General features: G+C 48.9%; 1 protein-coding gene across 16 annotated transcripts in view; it reads right to left on the reverse strand.

Annotated features, from left to right (window-relative positions):
* TENM3 (teneurin transmembrane protein 3) overlaps window positions 1–12,233 on the reverse strand; it is an 816,371-nt gene that overhangs the window by 126,661 nt on the left and 677,477 nt on the right. For all 16 annotated transcript variants that reach the window (XM_075610837.1, XM_075610771.1, XM_075610754.1 and 13 more), the window contains one exon: window positions 2,668–2,790. In XM_075610837.1, the coding sequence (XP_075466952.1) occupies window positions 2,668–2,790 (123 nt within the window). The remainder of the gene's footprint in view (window positions 1–2,667; window positions 2,791–12,233) is intronic.

A 12,233-nucleotide genomic window follows, 5' to 3' on the forward strand; every position in this document is an offset into this window, starting at 1 on the left:
CCTTAAACCTTTCTCACTGACTGCCCCACACCTCTTGAATGCCCTTCCACTCAATACCCGACTAGCCCCCTCTCTATCCACCTTTAAGTCCCACCTTAAAACACATCTGCTTAACATAGCATATGAATAAAGCTTGACACCATGCAGAAGCACTTACCAGAATGCCCTCCTACTGTCTGTGTATGTTCTTCCTACCTACCAATTAGATTGTAAGCTCTTCGGAGCAGGGACTCCTTTTCCGAAATGTTAATTTTATGTCTGAAGCACTTATTCCCATGATCTGTTAATTGTATTATTTGTTATTTATATGATTGTCATGTGTATTACTACTGTGAAGCGCTATGTACATTAATGGCGCTATATAAAGAGACATACATTGCATGTATTACGTGAGCTGCTTACCTTAACACATGGAACTGCATGTATTAACGTGAGCTGCTTACCATAGCACATGGAACTGCATGTATTACGTGAGCTGCTTACCATAGCACATGGAACTGCATGTATTACGTGAGCTGCTTACCATAGCACATGGAACTGCATGTATTACGTGAGCTGCTTACCATAACACATGGAACTGCATGTATTACGTGAGCTGCTTACCATAACACATGGAACTGCATGTATTACGTGAGCTGCTTACCATAACACATGGAACTGCATGTATTACGTGAGCTGCTTACCATAACACATGGAACTGCATGTATTACGTGAGCTGCTTACCATAGCACATGGAACTGCATGTATTACGTGAGCTGCTTACCATAACACATGGAACTGCATGTATTACGTGAGCTGCTTACCTTAACACATGGAACTGCATGTATTACGTGAGCTGCTTACCTTAACACATGGAACTGCATGTATTACGTGAGCTGCTTACCATAGCACATGGAACTGCATGTATTACGTGAGCTGCTTACCATAACACATGGAACTGCATGTATTACGTGAGCTGCTTACCATAACACATGGAACTGCATGTATTACGTGAGCTGCTTACCATAACACATGGAACTGCATGTATTACGTGAGCTGCTTACCATAACACATGGAACTGCATGTACTACGTGAGCTGCTTACCATAACACATGGAACTGCATGTATTACGTGAGCTGCTTACCATAGCACATGGAACTGCATGTAACTGAGCCAGTACAGAATAAGTGCCCACAGCCTAGAAATAGAAACAGGCAGGCACAGACAGAACTGGAAGCCCCGGGAGATGAGACTGTGCCAAAGATGTGAGCTAGGAGAGGTAGAAGATGAAACTCACTTCCTGTTGCGTTGCACACAATACTCTGAAGTGAGGAGTGCCCACCTAGAGAAACTCACTGCTGTTATCCAGAACTTTAATAATATAGAAGAGAACCAAAAAATAGCGATCCTCCTAGAAGATGAAACCACAGCAGAACTAGCTGCACACTATATCAGCACCTGCCACAAGCTGAGAGACGTCCACTAACTCCTACACCCCTGTGCGAAACTGTTACCCATATACCGTGCAATCATTATACCCTACCCCCTAGTACTCGTGTAACTATTGTCCCCCACCCCCTATTATTCACGCTTTGGCAATACTGAAATGTTCTTTCGTCATGCCAATAAAGCTGATTTGATTTGATTTGATTTGTATTACGTGAGCTGCTTACCTTAACACATCTATTTACACCTTTATAATACAGATGTAGCAAAGATTACTGTCTTCAGTGTTGCGACCGCGTCGAAGGATAAACACTGCAGGGATCCCATTCAGAAGCATGGATCCCCCCCTCCCCCATCACGGCAGACACTCTCCCCGGCGCCGTGGACTTTTGTTAGTTAGTCCGCGACGTCGAGGACAGCAAGTCTGGTTACACCGGTAACCTTATGGACTGTCACAAATGAAGCCGGTCAAAAAAGCAAACTGTCCACAGTTTGGGGGGAAAAACTGCCTGTGTGTGTATTTGACTGAATGTAGTAGTTTGTTGGTGAGGACGGGTGATATACAGAGGGGAGAGATCATTTCAAGAAACAGGTCGGCAGGTAACAAAGTGACCTCTACAATGTGGTTGATGAGTAGGGATAGGAGGAAGAAAGTGTTGAAGTCGTTCCACCACTGTGTGTCAACCCTAATTTCCAATGGGCGTCACCAATAATCATAAGTTAAGTAGCTATCCCTACTTCTCTTCTCTTCACAGATGTCCTTTCCAACCACCTTGATGACACGTATGACCAAATATGGTCCTATAGTATCCCCTCTAATGACATAGATATCCATATTCTTCCATCTACTTCATCAAGGGGCAGGAGAAACCGGGCTAACTGCTTCTCACCTTCTGAGCTGCTCGGAGAGACACAGAGAGACTCTTCCAGACTGGTGGCTGGCCCGGTAGGATTAATGGTCCCAGTCAGAAGCATGGACCCCCACAGAGTTAATCCTCCCTGTCACTTACTGTTTTTGGACCCGTTGGTGCTGACCGGCAGCTGCCCACGATTGCCACACCGAGAACAGAAAATCCAACTACATCTGTACACACTGTATATTCCCATTATAATGCAACTGGAGAAGAAATGAATAGGCTGGACCCAGTCCTCTAAAGTTATTTTAAACACCATTTTATAAAAATCACCATCAGCAGTAAATACAATGATTGCATTAGGTATATAGGTAATTCTTGCACTCACCGTTATCACCAGAGGGCACATATACAGTATGCGTTGGCACCACATCAGAATTTACTTTGCCATTCTCAAATGTGTCATCTTCTGTCTGCTGTAGCTGCCAGTTGAGACCAAACAGATGCATGGCTGATAGGGAGAAATATGCCGTGTTAAATATTTTCCATTTGGAACAACAATGAAAGCTGATAACCAGATACATTACACACTATACTAATAAATTAAACCTTCTCTTGAAGATAAAAAACAAAAATACAAGACAAGTCATATTTATGTTCATCAGACCATTTACTTTCATCTCAGGCGGTTATGTGCGGCATCTGAGGCTTAGATTATGCATTTTGACACATTTTAGTTTTTCTATAAATAAAAAGGTAAAATCCTCCTCCGTCGAGCCCTCTTCTAGCCTCGGTGTTTTATGAACAGAAGAAGCACATGAAATCTGCTTCTGGAGATAAAATATTCCACTGTTATATGCTGCTTCTCTGTTCTTGCTCTGAAGTGTAAAGTCGCTTTCTGTGCCCTTACAGAAGATGCCAGTTGTGCATCTAACCCAAGGATGCACAAACTTTTTTTGCTGCCCCCCCCCCCCCCCTGCCTGCTCTCCTTGGGTGTTTGCGTGCCCTCCTTACTTTGCTCGACTTCGAGTGACTTCACGTGACCCACGGCGTCATTTGACACCGCGTTGCCATGATCACGCGTCTGGAAGCCGGCTGAATCGCGGTAAGTCGAGGTTGCAGAGGCCTCGTGCGGTCCCCCCGGCATTTCATTTAAATGCCTTGGGGAAGAGCGCGGGACCTGTGCAACCGCCCGCGCCCCACCCCCCCCAAAAAAAATCTCATGCCCCCCCCCCCCCCCAGTTTGCACACCGCTGATCTAACCCTTTGCCCTTGTGCAGTGGTACTGGGAATATATAAGCATTTAATAGCAAATGACATGAGTTGGGTTTAAGTCATAAAAAAACAACGCAACTATATTGCAGCAAATAAAAAATGATGAAGCCTCAACATTGCTGATGTCATAACAGAGCTACAGTATATAGGATGTAGATTAAGATAGTGGTACGAGCTGAATTGCATTTGAACTCCATTGTGTAGTCATGGTCCTTTTATTGCAATATCAGTTACTTTTCTAGAATTCGTTTCCCCCCCTAAATTACGACCAATGTTTGCATTGTTGCCTCCTCTATCACATTGTATTTTTTGCTGAATAGAAGATCACAAATGTGTTTGCAAGCAGTAGTGATGTCCTTGAGACCGGTAGGAAATACATGTGCAAGGAGGGTGGTAGGACAGACCATTTTTACAAGATGACCGAAAAGATCCCCAGGTAAGTAAGAGTTGTATACAGTTGTTTTTTCCAATACCACTTCAAGTGCAATATTGCAAGTCACATACAGTACATGTAACACTAGAAGGTCATCTAATAAGGCCCATATTAACTCAGCGGTTCTGTACCATAAGACACCTTCCGGCACCGTAAGACTTTCAAGGCTGGAGGATATCTTCTGGCATAGCACTGTTTAGTAAATATGGGCCTAAATATTTCAGATAGAAGTTCAATGTAGACGGTTGAAGTGAAAATTCATTATATTAGATCTATTTTATTATTGATTGGATAAAACCGATTATCGCCCCTTTTTCACATCTTTCAAAAATTATTGTCCGACAGGTACTTCTTCTTTTTTTAAAGCAAAATAATGATTCGCCCAACGTTCTACAGGAGCTATTTCGTATTTATTTTTGTAGGAAAATCTGGTTATAAAGAGGCAGTTAAAGGTTGCAAACTTTTTTGCTATTTTTATAAAAATTATATATATATATATATATATTATATATATGCGAACGGTGGAGGTTTTTTTGTCGCCTTTTTCGTCGCCTTTTTCACCCACCATAACTTAAATAATGTCTGTGTGTGTATATATATATATATATATATATATATATATATATATATATATATATCGACAAAAAAACCTCCACCGTTCGCATATAGCCAATAAAGAATATCACTTGTGAGCACATTCACATGTCTTAGACAGATCAGCAACCCTGCCTTTCACCAAAATCACCTAGTATACAGTGCTCCCACTGCAGCAAGGGATTCTGGGAAATGATACTGTGTGCTCATTTGCATGTCATTTCCCAGAATCCCTTGCTGCAGTGGAAGCCCTGTATGCTAGGTGATAATCTGTCTAAGGCTAGGTCCCCGCTGCAGTCGACGGTGTGCGCGCCTCCCACCAGCCCCTTGCCTTCTCCCTGTGAGTCCCCCCTGCCTCCTCGCTTCCCTGCTCACTGCCACGCGTCAGCCGGCAGGGGATACAAGAGGATTGTTTTCCCGTGGGGCGACGCGTCACATGGCGTGGCAGGGAGCCAATCAGAAAAGATGCCTTTTTTTTTTTTTTGCATTGTTTGAGCAGCTTTTTTTCCTAAATAATCCGTCAGAGTACTGAATTAAATTGAATGTAGTTTACAACAGTTGATGTCGTTCTGTGTTAGGTGTGTTAGATAAATGTGTTTAGGACACCAGAGAAGAGTTTTTTTTAAAAATTATTTATGAAAAGCCTAAAAGAAAAGAATGACCGTAGGCATGTATATTATAATAATACAGGACCAAGTAACTCCTTCCCATTCCCACCTCTTATTTCAAGTAATGGGTCCTCATTGAGATAGATTCGAGGGCCAAATGACTGATTATATATATAATATATATACATACAGTGTTCGACAATTATATACATTTACTCGCCCGGGGCGGGTGGATTTAACCCCCGGGCGAGTAAATATTGGCCCAAGCAGCACACGTGTGTTTTTTAAATTTCCCGCACTCGCGCTGCTGTTTTTCCCGCGCTCGCGCTGGAGAAAAAAAAAAAAAAAGCCGGAGGCGGGTTCATGTTGTTGGGGGAGATTACCCCGCCTCCGGCTCTCTGAGCAACTTCCCTCCTCAGCGCTTCCACTCCTCCCCCTTCCGGCAGCCAGCCCCTTCCACGCCTGTTTGCCTCAGGCCCCTGCAGGGCCATCTGTCGCCCCCCCCCCCCTCCCACCCATCGGGCCATCCGCCCCCCCCCCCCCTCCCATCGGGCCATCCGCCCCCCCCTCCCATCGGGCCATCCGCCCCCCCCTCCCATTGGGCCATCCGCCCCCCCTCCCATCGGGCCATCCGCCCCCCCCTCCCATCGGGCCATCCGCCCCCCCCCTCCCATTGGGCCATCCGCCCCCCCCTCCCATCGGGCCATCCGCCCCCCCCCCCTCCCATCAGGCCATCCGCCCCCCCCTCGTATCGGGCCATCTGCCCCCTCTCGTATCGGGCCATCCGCCCCCCCCCCCCCCTCCCATCGGGCAATCCATCAGCCCTGCTCTTCTCCTGCTCTGATGGCCAGCTCAGCTGTCAGCAGGGGAAATCCCCTAACCGGAGCTGCTCCCTGCTCTAAGCAGGGGAAATCCCCTAACCGGAGCTACTCCCTGCTCTAAGCAGGGGAAATCCCTCACCCGGTGCTGCCCCCGCTGCCATGAGCGACCCCTCCTGTCGTGTGGGGGGCCCACTGCCGTGCAGGTGAGTGTTTGTGTGTATGTGTGAGTGACAGACTGTGTGTGTGTGTGTGTGTGTGTGTATTTGAGTGAGAGTGAGTGTCTGTGTGTCTGTGAGTGTGTCACCCTCTCTCTCTCTCTATCTCTCTCTCCCTCTCCCTGTGTCACCCTCTCCCTCTCCCTGTGTCACCCTCTCCCTCTCCCTGTGTCACCCTCTCCCTCTCCCTGTGTCACCCTCCCTCTCCCTGTGTCACCCTCTCCCTCTCCCTGTGTCACCCTCTCCTTGTGTCACCCTCTCCCTGTGTCACCCTCTCCCTGTGTCACCCTCTCCCTGTGTCACCCTCCCTCTCCCTGTGTCACCCACCCTCTCCCTGTGTCACCCACCCTCTCCCTGTGTCACCCACCCTCTCCCTCTCCCTGTGTCACCCTCCCTCTCCCTGTGTCACCCTTCCTCTCCCTGTGTCACCCTCCCTCTCCCTGTGTCACCCACCCTCTCCCTGTGTCACCCACCCTCTCCCTGTGTCAATCTCCCTCTCCCTGTGTCACCCTTTCCCTGTGTCACCCTCTCCCTGTGTCACCCTCTCCCTGTGTCACCCTCTCCCTCTCCCTGTGTCACCCCCTCCCTCTCCCTGTGTCACCCTCCTTCTCCCTGTGTCACCCTCTCTCTCCCTGTGTCACCCTCCCTCTCCCTGTGTCACCCTCTCCCTCTCCCTGTGTCACCCTCTCCCTCTCCATGTGTCACCCTCTCCCTCTCACCCTCTCCCTGTGTCACCCTCTGCCTCTCCCTGAGTCACCCTCTCCCTGTGTCACCCTGTCCAGCTCCCTGTCACCCTCCCTCTCCGTGTCACCCTCTCCCTGTGTGACTACCCTATCCGTCTCCCTGTGTCGCCCTCTCCCTCTCTCTGTCACCCTCTCCCTCTCTCTGTCACCCTCTCCCTCTCTCTCCCTCTCCCTGTGTCACCCGCCCTCTCCCTGTGTCACCCACCCTCTCCCTGTGTCACCCACCCTCTCCTTGTGTCACCCACCCTCTCCCTGTGTCACCTACCCTCTCCCTGTGTCACCCACCCTCTCCCTGTGTCACCCTCTCCCTCTCCCTGTGTCACCCCCTCCCTCTCCCTGTGTCACCCCCTCCCTCTCCCTGTGTCACCCTCCCTCTCCGTGTCACCCTCCCTCTCCCTGTGTCACCCTCTCCCTCTCCCTGTGTCACCCTCTCCCTCTCACCCTCTCCCTGTGTCACCCTCTCCCTCTCCCTGTGTCACCCTCTCCCTCTCACTGTGTCACCCTGTCCCGCTCCCTGTCACCCTCCCTCTCTGTGTCACCCTCTCCCTGTGTGACCCACCCTCTCCGTCTCCCTTTGTCACCCTCTCCCTGTGTCGCCCTCTCCTGTGTCGCCCTCTCTCTGTCACCCTCTCCCTCTCCCTGTGTCACCCTCCCTCTCCCTGTGTCACCCTCCCCCTCTCCCTGTGTCACCCTCCCCCTCCCTCTCCCTGTGTCACCCTCCCTCTCCCTGTGTCACCCTCCCTCTCCCTGTGTCACCCTCCCTCTCCCTGTGTCACCCTCCCCCTCTCCCTGTGTCACCCTCCCTCTCCCTGTCACCCACCCTCTCCCTGTGTCACCCACCCTCTCCCTGTGTCAATCTCCCTCTCCCTGTGTCACCCTTTCCCTGTGTCACCCTCTCCCTGTGTCACCCTCTCCCTGTGTCACCCTCTCCCTGTGTCACCCTCTCCCTCTCCCTGTGTCACCCCCTCCCTCTCCCTGTGTCACCCTCCTTCTCCCTGTGTCACCCTCCCTCTCCCTGTGTCACCCTCTCCCTCTCCCTGTGTCACCCTCTCCCTCTCCCTGTGTCACCCTCTCCCTCTCACCCTCTCCCTGTGTCACCCTCTGCCTCTCCCTGAGTCACCCTCTCCCTGTGTCACCCTGTCCAGCTCCCTGTCATCCTCCCTCTCCGTGTCACCCTCTCCCTGTGTGACTACCCTATACGTCTCCCTGTGTCACCCTCTCCCTGTGTCGCCCTCTCCCTCTCTCTGTCACCCTCTCCCTCTCTCTGTCACCCTCTCCCTCTCTCTCCCTCTCCCTGTGTCACCCGCCCTCTCCCTGTGTCACCCACCCTCTCCCTGTGTCACCCACCCTCTCCTTGTGTCACCCACCCTCTCCCTGTGTCACCTACCCTCTCCCTGTGTCACCCACCCTCTCCCTGTGTCACCCTCTCCCTCTCCCTCTCCCTGTGTCACCCCCTCCCTCTCCCTGTGTCACCCCCTCCCTCTCCCTGTGTCACCCTCCCTCTCCGTGTCACCCTCCCTCTCCCTGTGTCACCCTCTCCCTCTCCCTGTGTCACCCTCTCCCTCTCACCCTCTCCCTGTGTCACCCTCTCCCTCTCCCTGTGTCACCCTCTCCCTCTCACTGTGTCACCCTGTCCCGCTCCCTGTCACCCTCCCTCTCTGTGTCACCCTCTCCCTGTGTGACCCACCCTCTCCGTCTCCCTTTGTCACCCTCTCCCTGTGTCGCCCTCTCCTGTGTCGCCCTCTCTCTGTCACCCTCTCCCTCTCCCTGTGTCACCCTCCCTCTCCCTGTGTCACCCTCCCCCTCTCCCTGTGTCACCCTCCCCCTCCCTCTCCCTGTGTCACCCTCCCTCTCCCTGTGTCACCCTCCCTCTCCCTGTGTCACCCTCCCTCTCCCTGTGTCACCCTCCCTCTCCCTGTCACCCACCCTCTCCCTGTGTCACCCACCCTCTCCGTGTCACCCACCCTCTCCCTGTGTCACCCTCTCCCTGTGTCACCCTCTCCCTGTGTCACCCTCTCCCTGTGTCACCCTCTCCCTGTGTCACCCTCTCCCTGTGTCACCCCCTCCCTCTCCCTGTCACCCTCCCTCTCCCTGTGTCACCCTCTCCCTGTGTCACCCTCTCCCTCTCCCTGTCACCCTCTCCCTCTCCCTGTGTCACCCTCTCACCCTCTCCCTGTGTCACCATATCCCTGTGTCACCCTGTCCCGCTCCCTGTCACCCTCCCTCTCCGTGTCACCCTCTCCCTGTGTGACCACCCTCTCCGTCTCCCTGTGTCGCCCTCTCCCTCTCTCTGTCACCCTCTCCCTCTCTCGTCACCCTCTCCCTCTTTGTCTCCCTCTCCCTCTCGGTCTCCCTCTCTCTGTCTCCCTCTCCCTCTCTCTGGCTCCCTCTCTCTGTCTCCCTCTCTGTCGCACTCTCTTCTTCGCTCTCTCTGTCGCACTCTCTCTTTGTCTCTCATTCTCTCAGTGTGTGTCTCTCATTCTCTCTCTTTCTCTGTGTGTCTCTCTTTCTCTCTCTTTCTCTGTGTGTCTCTCTTTCTCTCTGTGTGTGTGTGTGGGTGTGCCGCTCTCTGTGTGTGTGTGTGTGTGTGTGTGTGTCTGTCTGTCTCTCTCTGTCTGTCTCTCTCTGTGAAGCGCCGACGTCTAGACACTGGTTAAGGGGTTCAGGAAACTAGTCATTCACATCTGGCTTTTATTTCTAGATCCGACATTAACACACACACACACACACGTCTAATTGTAGTATAATGTAATACAATAAATACATTTATGTCAAAAATTAATGTTGTTCTGACTAGGAATTTATTAAATGTATTTTATTTATATATTTTATTTTAAAGCGGGGTTGGGGGCGGGACTAGGGGCGGAGTTGGGGGCGGGACTAGGTGGCGAGTAGATTTTTTGGTTGGGCGAGTAGATTTTTGGGTGATTTGTCGAACACTGTATATATATATATATTACAGTGTTCGACAAACCTATACATTTGCTCGCCCCGGGCGAGTGGATTTAACATCGTGGCGAGCTCCTATTGGCCCAAGCAGCACACGTGTGGTACTAGGTGGCGAGTAGATTTTTTTGTGTGGCGAGTAGATTTTTTGGTGATTTGTCAACCACTATATATATATATATATATATATATATATATATATATATATATATATATATATATATATATATATATATATATATATATATATAGATGTTTAATATATACATATATATATATATTTGTAGATGTATCTGCTGAAATGCTGTGAGCACTGGGCTGTGCTTTGTTGTTGTTTCATGGCCACGCCCCCCTGTTTTGGCCACGCCCTCCACGCCTGAAAACTCTGCCTACAGACCGCGGTCTAGCGCTGTGCACGCGCCGCCAGTATGCCAGGCGCGCGTGCAGCAGCCTCCAGTGGGACCTTAGACTAAGAGTTGTGAATGTGCTCACAAGTGATAGTCTTTATTGGATGAATATATATATATATATATATATGAAGCAGGGGTTCTCCGGAGCTGAATCTCATCAATTTCAGATCCAGGAAACCCCCCACTTCCGGAGATATTAACCTACGAATTAGGTGCCAGTAGTCACTCTCCTCAGCAAGCAAGGTTCACAATACAGTAGGTCTGCTGTTCATATATTGTGGGCCAATAGGAAGCTGTGATGTCATTGGTGTGGCTGCCTATTGGCCCATGGGATGTGGGAGCTTGAAACCTGAAAGCCCAGCTTGCTGAGACAGAGCAAGCCTACTTACCTACTTCTGAGGTAAGTATCTCCGGAAGTACGGGGCCCCCGGAGATGAAATTAATGAGGTTCAGCTTTGGAGACTCCCTTGCTTCAACTTTATATATAAAAATGTTAACAAATTCACTATCGTGGATTGCACGTCTATGGGATATATATACCAAGTCAAATGTGGAGGAATTCTGAGGCAAGAATACTGTATGTAACAAAGAAAAAAGTCCTATTGTAATAAATAGGATGTTTCTCTTTAGTACATACTGTAGTTTGCACCATAATTGCCCCACTTTTGCATTGATACAGGGACACCTTTATTGTTCTGTACTATCAGTAAAGTAAAGCTGCAGTCAATGTACCTCTTTGCTGCCTGAAGGGTCTACGCTGTACTGTAGTGTTACTGTACAGCGTGCAACTCCGGCAGTGAACGGAGTCGCAGGGGGCGACAAGGTATGATGAGAGTGTTTGGAATTATACCAAATTGCTAATGTAAGATGAAAGCATCTGCATGTAAGGATTACAGTGTGTTATATGGTTCCCAGCAGAGCTCGGCTTTGATTAGGAACACATTTTCTTTCCATAAATTAGCTTTTGTTTTGAATTTCCTGCTGTGTATATATACTGCTTGTTTGCGTGTGCAAGTCCATTTGGGGGTTTTACGGATCCATCTGCAGCTGTCATAACGTAATAAATGATATTTTACAGATTTTGTAACCAACAGTACGACACCTAAACCCATTGCGTACAAGCTGACCATTATCAAAACTAAGAATACACGCAATGATGTCGCTGACTCGGCTTTGAAAGACCCGCAGAGATCCCTGATAATATGATAAAAAAAAATATCACTTCCGACATAAAATATACAAAAGCAGGAAAGCAATGCGATTTCTCTCGATCAACAATATAGTCTCTACAGCACCACTCTGCTGCCTTAGTTTAACAATAAATAAACTGGCAACACCCATATTATGTCACCCAAGGAAAAAATAATAAAATATAATATTCCTGAAACCGAATACATTAAAAAAAACAAAACAAAAAAAAACAGATTTTGGCTTTCTAGGAAAAGAAAGTTACATTGCTTAGGGGTTTTGTCGCCTTTGGAGTTCTGATGTCTGTAGGAATGTATTTATCTGCTTTTTCCACTTGTCTGTGAAATAACATCGTTGGTGTCGCAAGCGTTCGGGATTGCCAGTAGAGAAACCGTGGCCTTACTTCTTCAGTTATTCAATTGCATTCCGTGCTCGCAATCTATCCATCTGTTTTAGTTTCTTTGTTAGTGTGTCAAAGAACAAACTCGTTAAATTTGTCTGCCAACGTTTTTTAGAAAGCAGATTTTCAGCATGCTGTGCCAAATGCTTCTGATTGTTGAAATAAAAAAGTGAGCATTTCTACAGTAAAATATTTTCCAAAAAAAAATTAAAGTGCTTAACTACTTCAAATGTGAATGTGTTCCTTATCAACCTAGTATGCAAGATGTGAGCAATCGTAGTAACCCTCTTGCTCCATTTGTCCAGTCTCACTCATGTGGAG

This window comes from Ascaphus truei, chromosome 1 (genome assembly GCF_040206685.1).
Source record: "Ascaphus truei isolate aAscTru1 chromosome 1, aAscTru1.hap1, whole genome shotgun sequence".
Lineage (NCBI taxonomy): Eukaryota > Metazoa > Chordata > Amphibia > Anura > Ascaphidae > Ascaphus > Ascaphus truei.